Raw genomic sequence first — 23,441 nt, forward strand, 5'->3', positions numbered from 1 at the left:
AACACCACATGATAGCTAAATTCTAATTTTTCTTTGTTGTTTTTTTTACTCTATCTTTTTTCGATTAATATTTAACACTCAACGCCTAATTAATGCATTATTAATACGTGATTCCATTTTTCCTTTCCGTTCCCCCCTTTAACCAAGAAACCACTTGGTTAAAATATTGTTCAGGGAATGGTGTAATCAATCAAAATGGATAAGTCTCCACTATCTCATCATCCACTACTGTCTCCTCCTCATCTGTATCATATCTTTAGCAAAGGTCAGTACCAATGTACAACAACAGAAAATCACACAAAGTGATAAAATAGCAGCTCCCAGAACCTACAATATCTTCATAATATTCAAGAATATTCAAAAACTGTCATTCCACTCGCGAAGAACAACTGTAGTGATGTGAATTTTTGCATGTGAACAGGCGATCAGCTATTTCCACCAAATTATCAGAATTGTGTTTGCTTTGTAAGAACCCGCAGCCATGCCACCAATCGTGATTGGCAATATGCCAGCAAAGGTTCAGGTATTAATCGTAAATTGAATTCCACGTGCTTGAAGTTGGAATTTTCACTAAACCGGACCCTTTATCCCAGTAATTTCTCTAACGGAGTGAGTTATTTGCTGATACCACATATTTGTGCTTGCCCATGTATCTAAAATTTGCAACACTGAGGCATCAAACCCCAGGATTTCCCACTTTTTCCGCTTTCTTATGGCGCGAAAATTCTGAGACATTTTTTCTGGTGTCAAATCTCCGTCCGAATACTCATCTGGTGATACATTCGCATTATCTGTCTCACTGCAGTCGTTATCAGTCTCCTCATCTAATGTCTCTTTAAAAACTGTCCTCAATATTATTCAACCTAATGTTCAACTGTTCAATAGCCTGTTGAGTTGTATTTATAGACTATAATGAATTGGGATGTAATGTCTGGTGGTGGTTTTTGTACCTTCAGGCTCTGTAGGCACTGAAGAAGTTGCCATTGAGTTATTTGTTGTGGAACTCATTTCCACAGCTGCACTTGTATGATTATCAGAAATGATAGAATTAGCTGTTGTCATCACTGTTATTGTAACATTCTTATCTATCACTGTTGTATTTGTAGAAACTATATTTGATGCAATAATACCACTAGCTATAGTCCCAGCTAGAATAGTGGACATTTTTTCTGTTCTACCGTCATTATTGATCTAACTAATTGCTATTGACCTTTTTGCTTTGGAATTCATTTAAACGACATATCACTAATGCTAGTGGAAGTACCTCAACCCAATTAAAACCTGTGTGCTAACAGATTTCAACAATGCAATTTTTTAGCACACCATTCATTTTTTCACACCTTGGCTTTGTGGGTGATAGACAGCTCCTAAACGTTATTTGATTCATAATTTTTTCCTAAAATGAACCTGTTTTATCCACAAATTCTTTCCTGTTGTCTGAAGATATGCGATCGGGTAAACCCCATCTACTTTTAATTTCATGACCCAAAAACTTAGCAACAGACTGAGCATCTTTACGTTTGCTTGGACATGCTTCAGGCCATTGTGAAAATTTATTCACATGTCCTGTTTGTGAGCTGCACACTTAGCTATAGCTATTTCTAGCTATAGCTATAGCTATTTCTATAGCTATAGCTATAGCTATTTCTTTTGGTTTTATCATTGCATGCAATAATTTCAGTACCTGTGTATGATGTTGGATCTGAGAACCATCTGTTTTCTTAAACCCGCAATTTTCCACACAATCATGTGGTTCCCCATCTTCTGGAGTTGGCAAATTTTCAGCCGAATTTACCGTAGCGCATCTCACTAAGGTAATATCTTCCTGCTCTAAAAGTCTGTGATATCAATAAATGTCATCATTTCCCTGACTGTTCTAGGTTTTAGTGCTATATATAACTTTCAGAGATGTTTCTGTGTACATGAGTTATCATCTGACCTAGACAAACTACTAATCGTTAATGTTTATCTTCATAGCTGCTCCTTGTGGTCCCAATAATATACAGTACGAAGTCAGCTCAACATGTTTGGGTTGATTACTCAATCATTGTTCTGGATTTGCTTGGTCTGTGTTCTTGAAATATTTGAGTGTGCAATGATGTGGATACTCTGGTAGCTTTGTGTTAGGCATGTTTGCCACGATGGACTTTTCCCACATAGTAGCTGATTGTAGCAGTTCTGGATCTGGATCTCTAATCCAGTATACTGACGAGGTCTCTGATTTTTGTAGCAGAGCTTGATTGGGTTTTGTGAGAGGAATCAGCTGTTTCACGTCCTCATACCCCTATTGTCCTACTAGTTGTCCAGACATGGGAAGATGTATAGCGACCTTTGGCCGTATACAGGTGAAAGCAGCTTCACAATCAGTCATAACTTCCAATGGTTGATTGTTTATTTTCACCTCTATTGTTGATTGTTGCTTCGGCCCTGACACTACCAGCTGGCACCTTTAGAAACCAGGTACCGGACCCCTATATGGGTTTACCGGTCCCCTGATTTGCTGCTGTTGACCTCTGTAGCCTCCTCTGAAGCTATTCCTGAAACCTCCTCTGAAGTTTCCTCTGAAGCTTCCTCTGGAGCTGTAGCAATCACGAGCAAAGTGGCCCATCTGTCCACAATTATGACATGGTCCTTGTAGCTGAGGGAAGTTTCCTCCTCTTCCTCTTCCAAAGCTTGCTTGGCCTCTTCCTCTCCCTATTTGTGGTTGATCACACGATGGCTGTTGGTAAGAGGCAATGGGAACCTCAGGTGGCTGTTGCTGAAACTGTTGTTGGGGTTGTGGTTGCACTTGAGTAGGTTGTGGCTGACTCTGCATGACAACTGCTTGGTTCTCTTCTTTCTTCTTATCATCGATCAACTGTATTTGGGTGAGTTTTCGGAGAGTATCTTGATCTTGTTCCTTTTTCCGATACACTTCCACCTGATGTGCGATGTGATCTGTATATATTTCTTTGGTCTGGTTTCCAAGACCAAACACTTCAGCCAATTTGCTCCTCACTGTCAGGGGTAGTCCTTTCTGGATTTTGGCTCTTAAAATTGATTTCTCCATCTGGTTCAATTCGGGATCATTTCCCGTGACGTTTCTCCACATTCGATGAGCTCTCGACACATATGCTCTCGGGTTCTCTTGGTGGCCAAGTGGCTCAATGAAGATGTTGTCAGGATGCACATTTGTTGGAAAAAGTCCTCTTAAGGTTCTCCACACCCGTCCTCGACTTGCAGCAAACCGTTCTTGATCATTGACAGACGTCTCCACATATCTCTTTAGGCCTGCTGTTTGCAGAATCTTTTTCATTGCTGGAACTCCAAAAAGACTGGCCAAAAGTCTCTTAATATCTCCCATCGCTGGCTGTGTCACCACCAGAACCTCTTCCAGCTTTGAGATCCAGGGGTGTGCACCATCTTGAAGCGTCGGTAATTTTCCGAGTATGTCAGACATGTCAGTATTCTGCCAAGGCTTGTACTCCAGATTTTGTCCTCGGAGTATCACTGGGCACATTTTGTTGTCTCTTTTCTGTTCTTGGACGTAGTGCTATTTCCAGGTGTCTGACTTTTGAGACTTTTTCCTCTCTTTGGTGCGTAAACTCCACTGGAGAAATTTTTCTCCTTCCACTTCCTCTTCACTTTCATCTTTTTCACTTTCGTCTTCACATTCACCTTTGTCACTTTCATTGTCCTTCGTGTCGTCTTTCTCTGACATTAATGGCTTTGTTGATCGATCTCCTCTTCTTTCTGCTTTTGCCAACATTCGTAAACGTACTTCTCTTTCATATGGTGGTGGCTTCTTTGCTGATGTTGCATGAGAAAAAGATGCGTTGGTTTTCTTTGTCAACTTGCTCGTGGTCTTCTCCTTTTTCTTAATGTCTCGTGTGCTTTGCATCTTTTTGTCATTTGCCAGTTTAGAGAAACTTTGCCCTACGATCTCAAAGAGCTGCCTTATACCTAATTCAATTTGTCTTTTTTCCTTTCCTCTGACTTGCTCTATAAGTAGCCACTAGGACTTGAAAGGTGTTAACTACATCTGGATTAAAAGTACCCTCAACTGACCATGGCTGTGTAATGTAAGGACTTGACATTATAAAGAACTTCTCTTTTTCCTTTACTATAAATCTAATGTCGAACGAAAAATTGTGTGCTATACGAAATCTATGGTCACCGAACTTTGCCAACCGCAGAAGAAGTGATGTGAGAATAAATCCACTCGAATCGTAATGATATAATTGATCAAACCTTAAATCGTCTCCAAAACTGGAATGATATCAATATCCCCAATCAAAGTAAAGTTAAGCACAGATACTGAAATTATTATTCACCATATTCACTTGATAGTTTAAACAGATTAGCTAACTTGCAGATAAATAATCAAATTAATCATACTAAATTGTCAAAGCCAATCAATCAATGAGTGATTGTTAATCAATGATGCTCAATAAAGTAAACAATTATTCAGTCCACTGCCAAGTCTTTTCATGTATCATATATACCACTGTGAAGCCATATATAAATGAATAAATTGTGTTATTATTGTTTGTGTAAGGTAATGTGTCGCTATAAATGTGTAAAAAATAAAAAACAAATGTTCTATTTGAGTAATTTCATGAATAAACGCACCAGTTTCTCTCGACTGGAATTCGAGTATCGTGTCACACACAAAGTCAAGCCCACCAGGTGTGTTTCAGTGCTTTAGGAGTTGTGATTCAGGCACTCTTCTCAACTTCTTATGTAAAAAATAAAAACAAAAATTCAGTTTCATAACAAGTCATCACCATTTTTAAAGCTGTAAATCCAAAACTAAAAAATGAAACCTTTAAAAAAATTCTGTAAATCTTAATCATAATTCAAGCTTATGGAACAATTATAATTATGATTAATTATAATGTATAAATATTAAAGAATAAACTGTTTTTAAATGAACGAGTAATTAAGTGTTAACTTCATGACACCAGCAGAGAGCAACATTGCTTCCACTAAAGCATGCAGTTTCCCATATGTACCGCTAGAGGCAGTATTTAACTTTAGAGTAAAAATTGTGCAGTTCACCATCTCTTTAGCTAGATGGCGCCACAACTGATCATCCTCCCCCCTTTGGGCGGACCACAGTCCGTCCACTCCATGACGTAACTTGTAGCTCCGCCTCTCAAAAACAAACAAACGTCCAGTAGCAACGTTAACGACGAAGAGTTAACATCACGGGAACTCAAACAGACGCCAAAAACAACCGGGACACAAATCGACACAACACATTCACATTATACCGGAGTGAACTTACAACGTAATTACAACACTAACCAGGACAGCTCAACAGAAGACACAGTTATTGTAAACATAAAACACAAATAACAAAGTCCCAATAACCAAAACTCACGCACCCGGCGTCCCAGGCCGTTCATATCCAGGCATAAAGACACACAGCTAGCTGACAAAAACACACAAATACGAGACAGTTAAAGCAAAAACAAAACAACATGACATGTTCACAATTATCTTTACGTTAACGAATATTCCAATGGTCACATTCAAACACATTTACCACTTCATCCACAACACCCGCAACTTTCACAGCGGAACCAAATAAACCAAAACAGCTTACACATAAACACACATGACAAACAGAGGCACAAATCACAGAATCACAACAGACGCACAAAAAGAAAGACGCGATCGATCCGAGACGGTTCACACCGGACCCCTGCAGCGGAACGCCGTAAACAAGTCCGAAACCGTAAAATACACGTCAATGGAATAAGGAAATGACAACGGATAAAACGGATCCACGAACACATAAAACACCACTGAACAATAACATTATTCAGCAAACAATGCCATCAAACGGCAACGCAAATAAGCGATCACATAATTGAGAAAAACCACACGTTTAATCTAACCAGATTGCTATTTAATAATCAAAAGCAGCATTGAACATTATCACTGTTATAGTTTTGTTATCATTTGTTATCATATTATTATTATTATTATTAAATAAGGCCTTTGTCCAGAACGTATTTCACCACAACCAAATGAATGCTGATATTGTATTTAATTTAATCCATTATAATAAATCAATCCAGTAACATAACGCTGTAACACCAACAGCAACACTGAATTAAAGAATGCATGCAACCGCGGCTGATGCCGGCTTCATGTATCAGACAATGCTAGAAGTGTAAAATATAAATTAAAACCCAGACGTCGGCATGCAGCACAACGCTATATATTTATTAAGAACTTTAAACCAGAGCATCAATCGTGGCAACAGTCAGAATCCAAACACTAACACACAGCTCCGTCAAACACCGAATAGTAACTTCACCAAGTCACAAATTATATTAAAATCAGTTATAACAGCTATTTCACTACCATTCATTCAACGCATGACAGGGAGCGAAGACACACACGCACGCATTCCCACACACACACCCCCCTGCAGCGTGCAGGAGGAACACAAAAGCATCCACAGCGGACTGCAGACAAACATAGGGCAAGCGGCCCCAAACAAGGTTGACATCCAAACCAACCTTAAACAGAGCTAAATACATATACTATAATTAAGATATGTTTAACATTATTTTGAAAATATATTATAGATAATAATCGATCTCAAAAAGCACCAAAGTCTAACAAAAGTTCCCATAATTTATAGGGCTCATAATTCTTAATCCTTAACCAAATCTATCTTATGTAACATTAGGGCTTATATCCAATTACTCTCTTTTTGCATTAAATCATATACAATTCAAAACACAACGTACATCTACAAACATGACATACAAATCAACATTTAATTTACACACAAAACAGAAAAAACAAATACAATTGACCAGCAGTTGTATTCGTTTATTCCTATTCACACACAAAACATCAAAACAGCGCTTTATTCCATAGTGGCTCATTCATTTTCCACCATATTGAGTAAATTCCTGAATCTTTACTCAAAAATAATCATCTTAACTCAACTCATGAATTCATTCCATAGTCAAGTCATTTTCATTTCTCTCTCATTTCAACTCAACTCATGAATTCATAACATAGTCAAGTCATTCTCATTTCCTTTATTTCAAAATGTACCTTTACCAAATTAAATGCCAAATGCCCTATAGCATATTTCATGATTTTTTTTTTTTTTTTTTACTTTTTCTTTCTTGATGCAGCACCCTTCCATCTTACAGCTCTACCTGGAAGAGATCATAATAATAATAATAATAATCGCAATTTATTTTGCATCGATTGGATAAGGCCTTTTTTCAGGCATGTTTTAAATTCTCTCAAGGCTCAGCTGTTAATGCAATTTTACGTCTACTGCTGGAGGAAACCGTTCTTGCTTTATAAGAACTGTACTCAGACAAGCCAGATAAGCTGGTGAAGTGAATAGACAGCAAGGTGGCAGGCAGGTTTGAACCCACGACCTCTCAACTTTGAGTCCAGCATGTTAAGCACGGGACTATCCTGACACATCAAATATATTTGAGCCACTCTGGCAGAACCAGATAATAACAGAGAAGTGGCTGCTTTTACCAAGTCCTTATTTGCATATTTTGCAGAAAATATTGGTGTGATCAATACTGAAATACTTCACTTTTTACCCATATTTTACCCCTAAAAACATCTGTATAAACACCAATTATTCTGATACAATGTGTAGTTACTACCTTAATATGCCTATTCAGCAAAAACTATTGGTGTGATCTTTACTGAAATGGCTTAATCTGATTCTTTGCCCATCAAAACATCGGGACCGACACCAAAATTATTTTGATATCATGCATAGTGACAGAGATATTGATGGAAAAATGATTTTCAGTAATTGCAGCCCTAAGCCTTTTTCACACGTAGCTGGGTATTTTTTTTTTACAAACGTATATCCACCCTCATCCTTTTAAAAAAAAGGTTATGTCCACACATCATTGTTTTAATAAAAAATTCCATCCACACAAAACCGCATAAACGTGCTATAACAAGTATATCACTCTGTGTTGTTGGCAACTTTATATTGGGGTCTTAATTGCACATTATAGCTTTGCACACCTGCCTAACAATGTTTGAGACCCCGTTCATATTGGAGAACTGTCTTGTGTGTGCACGGCCTGTCCATACAAATGGCCACCGGAGAAGGTAGATGGCACAAACGAGCACACAACACTGCAGGCCCCAGGGACGCACCAAGCAGCATGGCCGGAATCCCACACCAGCCTCGTGGAGCACAGCAGCACGCCCCCACTCTCCAGGCACAGTGGGGCACTAGCCACAACCCCCAGCGGTTCAGGGGGTGACAGACTATATCGTAGAAAAATATATTTGTTTTAGCAGATACCCGGCTACGTGTAGACGGGGTCTTAATTTGCATATTGTGCAGATTGCCCAAGGATGACAGAGTGGCATCATTCAGAAAACAGTGTTTCTACTCCTGTTTATTTTTGACATTTGCTTTACTTTTTTTTTTTTTTTTAAATTTCCTTTGTCTGCACATGCTGTTGAAGGTTAACACTACAAGAAGTGCAATCTTTTAACAGCAATGCATATTTTGTTATTGCAATTAAATAAATTTATTTATTTCATTGCATAATTGTGACCATCACCAGCTCTCCCTAGGGAAGGGTAAGAAATACTTTATTAAAGGGAGGATGTAAAAAAGAGAGGGCAGTGTTACACCAAGGTGAGGGGGTGGAGGGGGGTGGGGAAGTTAACAGGGAAGAGGGATACAAGATAGGAAATGGAATGGGTGGGGAGTAGTCGATAGGTTTCAAGTGATGCGATGTGAAATTGTGGTTGTGTATATTGTGCTTATTGTTGTGTTATCAAGCCAGTTTGGTGACCAGTGTGCGGCTTAGGAATAATGGTGGTGGCTGTGAACCGAGGAAGAAGTGAGTGGAAATTCCATAAAACAGGTATTTGGGAACAACGTGTCTATGGTTGAGCCCAGTATGAGTGCATCCATGACAAATGTATTTCCAAGATCCAAGATCATATTTCATGATTAAGTGACGAAACCTGCGACATATACTTACAGAATGTAGGAAAAATGGCCATGTTCCCAATTCTTGCATGGATATTAAGTCCACAAAACCATAAAATATCCATTACATCCCTACCGTTACAAAACAAAACTATCCTACCAAGTCGGTTCTCTGTTGTCCATTATTCGATAATCCAATGTCTGTCTCAATTTAACAACATACTTTAGACGAAACTTATTCCACTCGACAGAAACACCACGCAATGCACAAATTCTTTTAAACTTTACAATAACCATGTTAACACAGTGACCCCAAACACCCAGTTAACCTACCCACCAAGGATGTTGGATGGACTCAGGGACACCACGGCACGGAAGAACAATTGTAGCAGTCACTGCCCGACAACGCCAAGTTTGTTGTGTTTCCACGGGTGATGATGTGGAGGATGAATAAGGATCGTAGATGAAACTGGCTTGCATAATAATACAAAGTCTATTAACACAAGCAGAATCAGAAGAACAGGGGAGAGACAAAAACCCTGTGAGAGCAGCCGGGGTCAGATTTACTCTGAAGAATCCCAGCCAAAAAAGGCCTATATGACTTGAGGCAAGGCAAGGCAAGGCAAGGCAAATTTATTTATATAGCGCATTTCATACTCAAGGCAACTCAATGTGCTTTACATGATAAAACATTCAATTGTTTAAAATCAATAAGAACATTTAAATCAATAAGAACATTTAAAATCATCAGTAAAATCAATTAAAATCATCAGTAAAATCATCATGACATCAACAACATGACAAAAAATCTCTCTCTCAATCATATGCAGTAGAGAAAAAAAGTGCCTTTAACTTCGATTTAAAAATGTTCACATTAGATACTGACTTCAGCTCCGCTGGCAGTTTGTTCCACTTCTTTGCAGCATAACAACTAAAAGCAGCATCACCATGTTTACTGTGAACTCTGGGCTCCACTATCTGATCTGTGTCCATAGATCTGAGAGACCTGCTGGGTTCATACCTGACTAACATGTCACTGATGTATTCTGGACCAAACCCATTCACAGATTTATACACCAGCAGCAGAACTTTAAAGTCTATTCTGAGGCTGACTGGGAGCCAGTGTAAAGACTTTAAAACTGGAGTAATGTGCTCTGACCTCTTTGTTCTGGTTAAGACCCGAGCTGCAGCGTTCTGAACCAGCTGTAGCTGTTTGATGCTCTTTTGGGGGATTCCTGTCAGAAGACCATTACAATAGTCCAGTCTGCTGGAGATAAAAGCATGGACCAGTTTCTCCTGATCTTTCTGAGCCATTAAACCTCTCACTCTGGAGATGTTCTTTAGGTGGTAGAAGGCTGTTTTTGTGATAGATTTGATCTGACTGCTGAATGTAAGATCTGAGTCAATCAGAACACCAAGGTTTTTGACTTGTTCTTTAGCTTTTAAAGATCGAGACTCAAGATAATTGCTGACAGCTGTCCTCTTTTCCTTGTTACCAAAGACAATCACCTCCGTCTTGTCATGGTTTAGTTGAAGGAAGTTTTCACTCATCCAGCAGTTTACTTTTTCTAAACAGTCACACAACACCTCAATGGGACCATGGTCATCTGGGTTCAGTGATAGATATAGTTGTGTGTCATCTGCGTAGCTCTGATAATCAACCTTACAGTTCTGTAAAATTTGTCCTAAAGGAAGCATGTAAAGGTTAAACAGAAGGGGTCCAAGAACAGATCCCTGAGGAACCCCACAGGACATTGGTAATCTGTCAGATTCAAAGTTTCCAATGCTTACAAAATAGCTTCGCTCCTCCAAGTATGACTTAAACCATTGCATTACTTTTCCATTTAGTCCAACCCATGTTTGCAATCTGTGCAACAAAATTGTATGATCTACAGTGTCAAATGCAGCACTTAGATCCAACAGAATGAGAACAGATACTTTTCCTGAATCAGTGTTCAACCTTATGTCATTGATCACTTTGATAAGAGCAGTTTCAGTGCTGTGATGAGAACGAAAACCTGACTGAAATTTATCAAATATTTTGTTGAATGTTAAGAATTGACTCAGTTGGTTGAAGACCACCTTCTCAATGATCTTGGCCATGAATGGAAGGTTGCTGATTGGTCTATAGTTAGCCAGTATAGAGGCATCCAGTGTTCTCTTTTTTAACAGCGGTTTCACAGCAGCTACTTTCAGGGATTTTGGTACGGTGCCTGATTGGAATGAGCAGTTAATTATCTGACACAAATCAGTGACAATTGACTTTACAACAGTTTTAAAGAAGTTTGAGGGTATTGTGTCAAGGCAACACGTTGATGGATTCAGCTGCTGAACAGTCTCCTCTATTGTTTTTGGGTTCACTGTAATAAACTCTAACATTGTAGTTGACTCATCCCTCAGTGGTTGAAGCTGTTCAAGCTTTTTGTGATTTTGCTGGTTTGTTCTGATGTTTGACCTTATTGATTGTATTTTTTCATTGAAATATACAGCAAATTCATTGCATTTTCCAGCTGACAGTAATTCAGGGGCTATCTGATCTGGGGGGGTTGTGAGCTTTTCAATTACAGAAAACAACGTGCGAGAGTTGTTGACATTTTTGGCAATAATTTCAGAAAAGTATTGCTGCCTTGCTTTGAACAAGCCATCATTGAATTTTCGCAGACTTATTTTGTACAGTTCTAGATGAATTTGGAGTTTTGTTGATCTCCATTTACGCTCAGCTCTTCTACAGTCAGATTTCAAATTCTGCATTATCTCAGTCCTCCTCCAAGGTGTTTTCTGTGTGTTTGGTTTTCTCTTAGTTTTGATTGGAGCCACCACATCTATGACATTACAGACGTTTCTATTATACTCATCCAGAAGATCATCAACTGTCTCAGCACTCAATGTTGGTGTCATTGCTATGGCTTCCATAAACTGTGCACTTGTGTTCTCATTTATGTACCTTTTCTTTAAACACACATAACTAGGGGGAACAGATGTTAGAGTCTCTAGGTCAAAAAAGACACAGAAATGATCAGATAGAGCTAAGTCTCTTACATCAACAGCAGAGATATCAACACCTTTAGAGATAACCAGATCCAAAGTGTGACCTTGAGTGTGTGTCGGACCAGTCACATGTTGTGTAAGACCAAAAGTATCCATTAAAGCATACAGTTCTTTGGCAGTATTGTCCATGTTATTGTCTACATGAATATTTAAGTCACCTGTTATTATTCAAAAGTTGTATTCAGTGCATACAACTGACAGCAGTTCAGCAAACTCATCCATGAATTCTCCAGAATATTTTGGCGGTCTATAAACGACTAAAAACAGAACTCTTGAATCACCCTTCAGTAAGAATGACATATATTCAAAGGAGATAAAATCACCAAATGTTATTTCTTTGCACTGAAATATTGATTTAAAAATGGCAGCAACTCCACCACCTTTCCTGCAAGTACGACACTTATTTAAATAAATAAAGTCTTGTGGTGAACTTTCATTGAGAATAGTATTACTGATACCATCATTCAACCATGTTTCATTAAGAAATAAAAAGTCCAAGTGATGTGTCAAAATAAAATCATTAATTATTAGTGACTTGTTAACAAGAGATCTAACATTAAGAAGAGCTAATTTTAAAGACTTTACTGGAGACACTGGTGGACTTTTTGGATGACATGTTATAGGAGTCAAATTTTTATCTCTATAAAGCTTTTTGCTTTTCTTTAATTTCACAATTTTACCTGTGTTACCTGTCACCACAGGAATTAAAGAAGCTGCATTAACTCCATAGGGCCCTGACTTTTTCTGGTTGTTCCTAAAAATAGACCTATTGCAGTCTGGACCCAGCACACATCAGGCCTGTGTCGCTCTAAGTTGAACACAGCTGGCCTGAGGAGAAGAGTGATCCTGAGCCTGGTATCGTCGAGGAGGGATGGGTGGTGCAGATTGACCATGGTGGGGTAAAGGGTGGGGTGTTAGTCTTGTGCCAGCCAGAACCAGCTCGTTCATCTGGGCAGTTAAATCCAAGAAGGCAGGGGTAGGAGAGAAGCTGGATGAGGTGGAAGTAGGTGAATTTTGGGGTGAAGCAGGTGGGTCCTGAGATGCGGGGGTTGGGTTGACCTCTTCATTTTGGTGATTTTTATTTCTTGCTGGAAGCTCATTGACTCCATGTTCTTTCCTTGTTGTTTTGTTCTCCGATGGTACATGTTGTCCTCTGTCTTTATCAGAACTGATAGCAGTGTGACTGGTGAAGTAAAACAAGTTGGATGTGAAGAGTTTTACCCCAGCCTTGTTTAGACACAGTCCATCTGCTCTAAAAAGATGACGACGTTCCCAAAAAATAGGAAAATTTTCTATAAAATTTAGTGAAAGGGCAGCGCAAGCCGAAGACAGAAATTTATTCAAAGAGTAAATCCTTGAGAATTTCAGATCTCCTTTGCGGACTGGAGGTATCGGGCCACTGATGAACACTTTAGGCTGTATACAGCTCACAGTTTTTAGCAGATGGGTGAAATCCTGCTTTAACACCTCAGACTCCTCCTTGGCTAAATCATTTAACCCAAAATGAATCACAACATTTTTCAAATGTGGGTAATCTGCAACGATATGCAAGATTTTGTCAGCCAGGTCTGATACTGTGTCATTAGGTAAGCAGATCACTTTCACGTTGCTGCTAAACATCTTCTGAGCATCTTTAACAGAAACGTCTCCCACTATCAGTGTGTGAGGTTGTTGCTTTGGCCTACCCTGTCGCTTTTGTTTTCCTGAAGCACTTTCAGTCTTCGCAGTTCCAGAAGGTTGTGTGTTGACCTCATTAGAGCCAGATCCTAGGTCATTCAGCAGTGGGGCGAATCGATTACCCAGTTCTACATGAAACTGGGTTTGTGACTTGGTGATACTCCTGCCTTTAGCAGATGTCCACTTTTGTGCCTGGGCAGACAAGGGAGTTGATGTTGAGGCTGCAGTCTGCGAAGCCAGTGCAGGCCAGTCCGTCTCATTATTGATATCAGGGCGCTTTGCTCGGCCCGTTAGCCTTTGAAGTGGATATGACTTTTTCTTAGGCTTAGCTCCCAGAGTATTCCAGGGAGGACTCGCACCTGTTGGCTTATCAACGGGAACAGGATCCTCCCTAGGCCTGATAGCTTTGTTAGCACGGGCTGGTAGCGAGTTAGCTTTATCCACTCCGCTGTTTTGAAACAGCGGCACAGTCGTATCATTATCATATCCACAGTGTCCATTAACCTCAATGTTTACTTGTATTCCTCGCACTGTAGTCTCCAGTTCAGTAATCTTTTGGAGAAGACTGCTGTATTCTGTTGTGGAAAGAGCCATTCTTCTGCTAGTTAGCTTGCTACTTGTAGCTAGCTAGCTTGCTACTTAGCTTTCCAGTTGAGCCAGCAAATAAAAAAGCAGTAGATGATTACCTCAGAGCCAGAGTCAGATGGTAAATGATAGAGTTTGATGTTGAGGTATCGTATCATTTCTCAGAAGAAAAAGTTCATGTTTAGTAAATAAATTCCTCTGTGAGCTCCGCTCTGCTCCGCTCTGCTTTTGCTGCTGTCACCTCAGCTGCCGAGATCAACGGGAGGAGTCTAAGGCTTTAGCCTTAGAACAAAGAAAGAAAGCCACAAACTTTCACACCTCAACAAATGGAGGAAGTACCATCCTGGGAACAAGAAACTTTCAGGGTTCACAAATTAATCAACATCCAACAGTCGAGTTACAGAGATAACTGGCGGGGGTCACAAACCCCTATGTATAAAGCCATCTGTTGACATCTTATACTCAGCTTGAAGTGAAGAGGTATATTGCATAGAATGAATAACACTTGTAGGAGGATAAGGGTAGTTGACAATGGGTTATATAATTGAGAACATTCTGTTGGTTCTTGAATTATCTGAAGAGTGGCATTGAACAAACTATATTTGCAATCTAGATTTCTGCAAGAACCATTCCAATAATCCTTCTTTTGTGACTTTTCAAACAAATACATTTTCTTTGATCTCATTTTGAGGGGGAAACAAACAGCTGGTATTCTTCCAACATCCTGAGTGACCTTTGGGGGTGATAAAATCCCCTGGGCTCCGCAGGGGGTCGGAGCCCAGAGTTTGAAAACTTAGCAAGTAAACATTGATTGCTTGTTTAATGTAACAAAGAGGTGATAACAGGAACGAACCGGTTCTTTGATTCTACTGTTCCTTTGCTTGGCCAGGAAGGGGAAAGGATCCCCCCTTGGTCCACATTTGCACTTCAGAGGGAGACAGACCTTCTGACCCCATGCTGAGGCTAGTACAGTATCTCAGACAAAGATCAATTTAGATGATTTAATTTCCTACACATGCACGAAGCAGTCAATACACCTCACTCTCCAATAATCTGCTCTGTTCCTGAATATTTACAGTATTTTAACATGTGAAAAAATGTATGTGAACAAAGACAGTTAAAACTTTAAAGGTAATATGTTAAGGTTTAATTTATCCAGACAACTGTTACTGAGGAAATCCAATTTGATCTCCTGACATGTTTCAACTGGCAACTGCTAGTCTTCCTCAGAGGCATCTGCTGATTGCTTTGACGGTTCCTTTGAAATTTCCTTGACTTGCGTGTAGGGACGATGACAAAAAAAGAACTTGTTGGAAATACTTCAAAGGAAACTTCAAAGCCATCAGCAGACTTCAGTGGAACATGTCATCAGAGCAGAGTGGATACCCTAAGTAAGAGTCGTCTTAAATGAGAGCTTAACATACTATTGAAAAAGAAGACAAAAATAATTTTGCTGGAATTATTTTACAGGAAAACTTATCTTATTGACTTTTCTAAAATATCTGTTTTACTGGGTTGTCTCCACATTGCAGCGGCAACAGGATCATGGGAGAAATGAAAACGCCAAACTTTAAATCCAAAGTCGCTAGTGAATCTGGCCACCAAGATGATAATGTACAACTCAAGCAAACTAGAAGTGAGATGACTACCAGTGAAGCTGTAGCCCCCAATGCCTCAACAGCCCAGAATATTGGTGTTAGCGTCCTTGTTAAGAACTTTCGGACTGCAGATCTAAGCGAACATATTGGACCGATGTCACAGAAGCATCATCATTTCCTTTCGCACACCCTTTCTGGTAATGGACATCTAAATGCTTTTGAGCCGAAAGCAGGAAAAGGTAGTGTTTACAAGAAGAATGGATGGAAAGTTTCAGGAACAGAAGGGCAAAAAGCTGACAACCAACTATCAAATATCCATCTGTACAGTCCTACCCCCAGTGCTGAAGAGTTTGATGATGATAATGAGGATGAAATAGTAGTTGATGACCCAACTGATAACCAAGAAAATCATGCTGCTAAATTGTCTGGAAATAATATTGTTTCCAACATCAGATCTCCAGAGGAGCCACAGGACCAAGAATCAGATGATGTCCAACAGGCCTTACCAGCATTCTCTGGGTTGCTGTTATTTACGAGCACTGAGAGTTCTGTTGTAGATGCCTTTAATAAGGTCTTGAGTAGCATAAATCCTGTCCCTGTTTATGTTCCAAACCTTTCCCCACCCAGTGCAGCAAGCATATCTCTTCACTCCAGAGGATTCAAATGCCTGGAGTGTGGAGACTCATTCGCTCTTGAGAAGAGCCTGACACAGCATCACGAACGCCGCAGTGTACAAATCGAGGTCACCTGCAACAAATGCGCCAAAAGTCTGGTATTCTACAACAAGTGCCAACTTTTGTTTCATGCAAGAGATCACAATGACAAAGTAGTTGTTATGCAGGGCTCACATCTAATCCTCAAACCCATCCCTGCTGAGAAGATGATCAGTGCCATGAACTCATCAGGTCTTTCCATTGATTTAACCTCTGAAGTAAAGGTGATCACACCGCAAACCCTTGGCAAAGTTTCTCAGACAGCATCACAAACTGCAGTCATTTCAGCTCCATGCAGTGCTCCTGTGGTGGCCGCTCTACCCTTGGAGGATGATGCATCAAAGCTTTGCAGGCACAGCCTAAAGTGTTTGGAGTGTAATGTAATGTTCCAGGATGAAAGCTCACTGGCCATGCATTACCAGCAAGCAGTGAAATCCAGAGGGCAGGTAGGTGAACACACCGAGAAACGATAAATTTAAACTTTCTTTAATCCACACAAATCTTTAGAGACAATATTGACTGATCCTGTTGATGTCCTGTGTTTCTTCCAGAAAACTTGCACCATTTGCCAAATGCTTCTCCCAAACCAATGCAGTTTTCTATCACACCAGCGAATCCACCAGCACAAGTCCCCGTACATCTGTCCTGAATGTGGTGCTAGCTGCTGCTCTGTTAATTTCCAGTCACATGTTACCAAGACATGTCTGCATTACACCAGGAGAGTCTGTTATTGGTGAGTTTGTATCATTTGACACACATCATACAAAATCATATTTTACAATATTGCTTATGAAATCCTCATTATTTATGGTTGACTGACATCTGATTAAGATACATTTGGTAAATGTGGGTGGTGATATAGTATATGCTCATTATCGTAACATTAATCAGTTTCAAGAATATTTGAGCATATCATATCAACCTGTACCTAATAAAGTGGTCTGTGGTGACGCTCCTTTAGGTGGGCATATACTCTCTAAAGTATCAAGTCCACACCTTTAAAAGCAATACTTACAATGTTATTGGTAATAATGTTATGTTAATAATATTTGGCATCATCTGGTCAAAAATCCAGTTATTGTTCTGAGTGGACAGTGAATCTCATCTTCTTCTCCTGGCCCTGTAAAATTACATTTATAAATCCAGGAGCGTGACGCTCCGAGAATCTGGATATCAGCCAATCAGAGATCTTTCTACAAACACGTGTGCTCCATGAACTGTTTTTGGCGTTACTATTGGCTGCTCAACTGAAGTCAGATGCGTTCAGGTACCCTCGGTAGTAAAAGTGAAATGACGGACGTCCAAGCAGAAGTCTCCATAACAGCGTTAGACACAACAGTTACACAGCAAATTGAGAGGAAAAAGGCAGACCGATGTGGAGAAGCAACAGTTTAAATCTAAATTTAATCTATAATTTAACAACACAAGATAAAGTTCATACACTTGTCACTAGTCTATCTTGAGAAAAAAGTCACCAAGAGCATTCACAACAGACACCCGTAAGGGAGGTTCAGTTTCGGTTTCAAAATGGAGCGGAGAGAGGATTCTGCAAACTGCAGCTTTAAGCCTAACAGTTGCTTCAAACTAACACTAAAACTGTGAAGATCTGTAGTTCATTGAAAAAAATAATTTCAAATGGGTTACAAATTGTTATAGTTAATGCAATGACATTGGTATTATTTAGAATTCGATCAGAAAAGTTAAAAAGAAACATTTTTCTTTTACATAAATTGTACAATCCACTTCAATCTAACTTTATTTAATGCTAGGAGTTAGTATTGTTTAGTGTTAGCCCAGCTTAATTTGATCTAAAATTAGTATTTCTTGTTCATAGTCTTCAACTACTTTATAATACCATGTCATGGACATTTATTTGTTTCTGATGGCATATATTGGCTAACAATATGATGACAAAATGACCGTCAACATATAGTCAAACTAAACAACCATTTCCTTAATTCACATTTAAACTTAAAACTCACATTTCCTTAAATTAAATATCAAATATTGGATGTTGCTTGCTAACTACATGTTCTGTTTTGGTCTCCAGCTGTGTCCACTGCAGTGTGATCTTTGCTGACTCTGGAACTTTCAAGTCCCACATCTGCAACACTCACTATGCGATCTTCTATAAATGCCCCCTGTGCCCCTTGGCCTTCAAGTCTGCACTTGCACTACACTCCCATGCTAACACACATCATCCAGGAGTGAAGCCTGGACAACCCAAGTAAGTAAGTCCTCTGAACTGCATCATTGAGAGATAGCATGATTAGCTGAATTTTGCGTTTTCTCCTCATTTGAACTTCCTGTTTAGTTTATTGCAAAAGTAAATCATTATTTAGATGAACTGTAGACTAGTTGTGAATTATCGAGCTATAAGTCATGTTCTTTCTATCAATCAGCCTCATGCCAGGTAACCTAAAACCTGCCTTTTGTGTTTCCTACGGCCTGCTCAGTAAAATGATTTGTGGGTCTTAGATGTGGTGGATTAACTTGAGTTTATCTTTTCCATGCTGGAACCTTTCAATAACTTCATCATCAGCTGCACTGATGAGGAGCAGCTGTCCTCACAAATTTATGTGGATTTAATGAGTCAAAGGAAATTAAAATGATGAAACTATTTACAATCATTTTTTTTTACAGCTTAATTATAAAACAATAATAATCATATCTGCACAGTATGAACTGTAGGTAATTGTTTTGGTGGAAGATGTGGGAGGAAAAACATCTGCTTTGAGTATTAAAACATTTTTCTTTAGGTTTGTGTTCATTTTTAAATGTTCTGTTTTCCAGGGTAAACTATATGTGCTCCATGTGCAACACAGTGTTCACAATGCAGTCACTCATCGTCTCACACTTGGACCAGCATGTTGGTAATAACAAAGTTTCTGTTTTCAAATGCCCCGACTGCTCCAAGCACTTTGCACATAAGCCGCTAATGCTGGATCATATCAAGGTGAGCATAATGGAAACATAATGGGTGGCTTGATGCAAATAATTACCTGTTTTAATTTCAAATGTTTCAAAAAACAACTCTTTGTGATCACTTTCTGTATTCTATTTTTGATTCTATTCATTTTGGTATAAAATTTGAATACCTTCAGTAGATTTGATTGGTAATATTAAAGGTAGCAGCAATCAATGGTGTTTTTTTCAGTAATGACTCAATTAATAATCATTATTCATGTTTTTATCTTGAACTATTGCAATGCCATCATAACAGGAAACAGGAGCTCCAGTTGTCTGTTGGTTAGAACTGTATAGTCTGCATTAAGAGCTCTAGTTTTGAAAGGCAACACATGAGAGTTGGTGTTAGCAAAGTTAAAAATGTTGTGCCATCTGTTGAATTTAACAAGGCCTCTAAACTTTAAGTGTGTATTCTTTGTAAATATGTGTTTGTTACTTAAAGTCTTGCCCACACAATTATCAAGTAGCACAAATAATGAGGTGCACAATGTTAAATGCATCAAATGATATTTCTTACACTCTCCATTTCGTTTTCAGGCAATCCATGGAACTCTAAAAACCGTTGAGGGCCCACCAAACTTGGGCATCAATCTTCCTCTCAACACAAAGCCCACAAATTCTATGAGCACCAATGAAAAAAAGGGAGAAGATGTCAGGAATGAAGACAAAGGGCAAAAGAAATCCAACAGTAACAGCCCGGCTGACTTTGAGAACCCTCCCAGTCCAGGATACATGTGTGTGGACTGTACGAGCGTGTTCAGTACCAGACAGATGTTTGTCTCTCACATGAGGCGAGAGCACAGGAAGGTGGGAGGAGACATCAACCAAGTAGTTCATGTCAAAGAGCTTTTAGTGTACATTGGATGTTTTTACTTCCAAAGTCTGTTTTTTTCTTGTCAAGCATTGATTATATCATCTTTTTTCTTACTGCAGATACTAAAAAAGATGTATCCGTGCCAACTGTGTGACAAGTTTCTCAGCTCCCTTCACAGTCTCGGCAGACACAACCGGCTCAAACATAAGGGGCAGGGAAATGTGAACACCTGCTCGTGAGTACAGTCATCACTGCACCTGCACACTGTGCAAATTCAGTTCATATGATTTACTCAAATGAGCTGATTAGGCATACGTATAATCAAGCAAAATGACATGGGTCAATGATGTGACACAAATATTCTGTCCATCTGCATTTCTTACAGTTAAAAACAAGTTTAACTGCATAAAAAGATACCAAATTAGTAGTAACGTAGTGTATATGCATTCACTTTGACTTTTTTTTTGGTTAATTACTAAATTACTTCTGTAATTTATTTTGTTATTCAAAGTGTCAAAATATCATGTGGTGCGACTGTCTGGCCATGACTGCTGTTTTAAAAAAATCTTTAAAATTACTCTGAATCTATTCAAATTGTTATAGTCCTGCAGTGGCCATTTTGCCCTTAAGTTTTTTGTCAACAACTTCTCCAGATATAATGTATACATAAATTTCTTTAGAAACAGTTGATCTAGTAAACTACTTTTGTACTTCTGTTTGTTTTTAACGTTTTCTTGTGTGTGCACTCACTTTGATTTTTTTGTTACTTGCTAAATTATTTCTGTAATTTATTTTGTTATTCAAAGTGTCAAAATATCATGTGCGACTGTCTGGCCATGACTGCTGTTTTGAAAAAAAATCTTATAAAAATCTTATAGTTCTGCAGTGCCAGAAACTAGCAAGGGCCACGGGCCATTTTGCCCTTAATTTTGCCAAGAATGCCCCCAAAAACCTGGTTCCACAGGCCCTTCAGTTTTTTTGTCAACTTCTCCAGACGTAAACGTAAACATAAAATAATAGCTACCGTACTATGATACTTCCAAACTTCTCTGAAAAAGAAAGGGTGAACTTTTCCTTAATTTGCATTGTGCATTTTAATCTATAAAAATATCAAAGCTCTAACTATATTTTTTTCCCATGATCCCAATAATTTTTAAAATGACCACATTTTTTCGACTATGGGGGCAAAATTACCTCCATTATGTATTTTCATTACATACCCTGTAGTCCTGTATAAGATTTCAAATTATTTCTAGATGCCTTTTTTATTTAATATCATGCAGTTAAATCCCAATACGTCATTAACCCAAATACAAAAAGTCTCATTGGACATAAAAGATTGAATTCATTCAATTTTTAACCTAATTGGGAAATATAAACTCTATGTGTGTGTACAAGTTGTTTTGGAAAACTGTTTGCAAAAAGTTCAATGTGTGTCATGTCATTCTGCATTAACAGGCCTGTTTGGACTTACAACCATTTAAGAGGCTAAAGCTGAACATACCCAAAGTTTACAGGTGTGCCGTCTACAATTTCACCACTGAAAACATCACCGCCTTCAAAGAACACATCCCTCATCACAAGTCTGACGGCTCCTAAGATCAGTGCAGGGAGTGCGGCCTGTGCTACACCTCCCACTGCTCCCTGGCCCGGCACCTCTTCAGAGACTTAAAAAATTAGTCTCATTCTCAAAAATTGTCACTGAAGCAACTCACCCAGCAGATAATCTGTGACACTATATACTGGATGGAGTGCATATAATCTACTGTAAATTTGCAATATATATATACAGTATGCATTATATGTCAGTGACAATAAATCTCTTAAAATAAAGGTGATGTTTTTACAGACAAATCATTGTTTAAATTTTTATGTGGAGTCCTTTGAATAGAACCAAACGTGTGTATGTGTATCAACCCTTACACTATCAGCTGCTACTGCTGTAAGAAATATCAATCAATCAATCTTTCATTTGTATAGCATCAAATCATAACCAATGGTATCTCAAGACAGTTTACAGTAGAGCAGTCTTAAGGACGGACTCTTCATTTTATGGATACACACATATGCATATATACGTATATACACATACATATGTATCCCACACCCAACATGAATTCATCATGGCGGCAAGGAAAACCTTGTGTTAAGCAGCAGGAACCTTATGTGGATCCCATTCCTATGATGAACAGCCATCCATGTTATGCTGTGTTGGGTGTGTGCAGAGGAAAGGGTGGAGACAGAGTTGTTGAGACTCTGTAACTCCACCCTCTCCGGTCCCTCTCTAACCTAAATGACCTCTCTCTTAAGGCCCTCTCCAACCTCTCTCCAACCGAGCATGCCAGACCCCCCCGGCAGTCTATGCCTATTGCATCTTAACTATGAGCTGGTTCCTAACTAAAAGCTTTACCAAAGAGAAATGTTTTGAGCCTAACCTTAAAGGTAGAGAGGGTGTCTGCCCCCCGAACCATGGTTGGTAGATGGTTCCAGAGAACTTAAGTCTAATTGAGAGAATGTACAAATAGGAACACATACTGGTTATAGTGTAAAGTGCACTAATACAAATTGTTACATGATTTAAAAAAAACCTCTAAACTCTAACCTAAAACTCTTTCAGCCTACATCATTACATCTCAATGGTGAGACTGACATGAAAACTGCATTCATAACTAAAGTAGCTACAGTGTGTTAACGCTGCATGTAAAATAGCGTCAGATAAAGTTTAAAATCACAAATAAAAATGATTAAATGTATGATTTTTTTTTTCACTAAAATACTTTAACTATGATGTGCCTAAACTGTGTCGTATTTGAATTTGGAGAAAAGACTTCAGGACTCGAAAGAGTGCAACGGAAGATTATCAGAATGGACATTTTAGCTCGACCTACTAATTGTCACGATGGGGTTTTTTTTTGGAGGGCAGGCAGGAGATCTTGGACTCGCTTCCAGCAGCTTTCTCCTGCTGATTGGACCAGCTGCATCTGATAACCTGCTCAGTATAAAGGTGGAGGCTTTGCTGCAGTTCAGTGCTGGGACATTGCTACTTTTGGTGTGACTATGGTTCTTGGTTTTGCCTTTTGGTGTTTTCT

The 23,441-nt window shown here is 39.0% G+C and overlaps 1 protein-coding gene across 1 annotated transcript in view; it reads left to right on the plus strand.

Moving 5' to 3' along the window:
- LOC114473464 (zinc finger protein 532-like) overlaps nt 1-22,062 on the plus strand; it is a 35,925-nt gene extending 13,863 nt beyond the window's left edge. The window contains exons 2-8 of the mRNA XM_028463103.1: nt 15,793-17,017; nt 17,123-17,304; nt 18,622-18,798; nt 19,365-19,527; nt 20,076-20,345; nt 20,472-20,587; nt 21,811-22,062. Coding sequence (XP_028318904.1) covers nt 15,793-17,017; nt 17,123-17,304; nt 18,622-18,798; nt 19,365-19,527; nt 20,076-20,345; nt 20,472-20,587; nt 21,811-21,844 — 2,167 coding nt within the window. The 3' untranslated portion in view covers nt 21,845-22,062. The remainder of the gene's footprint in view (nt 1-15,792; nt 17,018-17,122; nt 17,305-18,621; nt 18,799-19,364; nt 19,528-20,075; nt 20,346-20,471; nt 20,588-21,810) is intronic.
- The last annotated feature ends 1,379 nt before the right edge of the window (nt 22,063-23,441 follow it).

The sequence above is a fragment of the Gouania willdenowi genome, chromosome 12 (assembly GCF_900634775.1).
Source record: "Gouania willdenowi chromosome 12, fGouWil2.1, whole genome shotgun sequence".
Lineage (NCBI taxonomy): Eukaryota > Metazoa > Chordata > Actinopteri > Blenniiformes > Gobiesocidae > Gouania > Gouania willdenowi.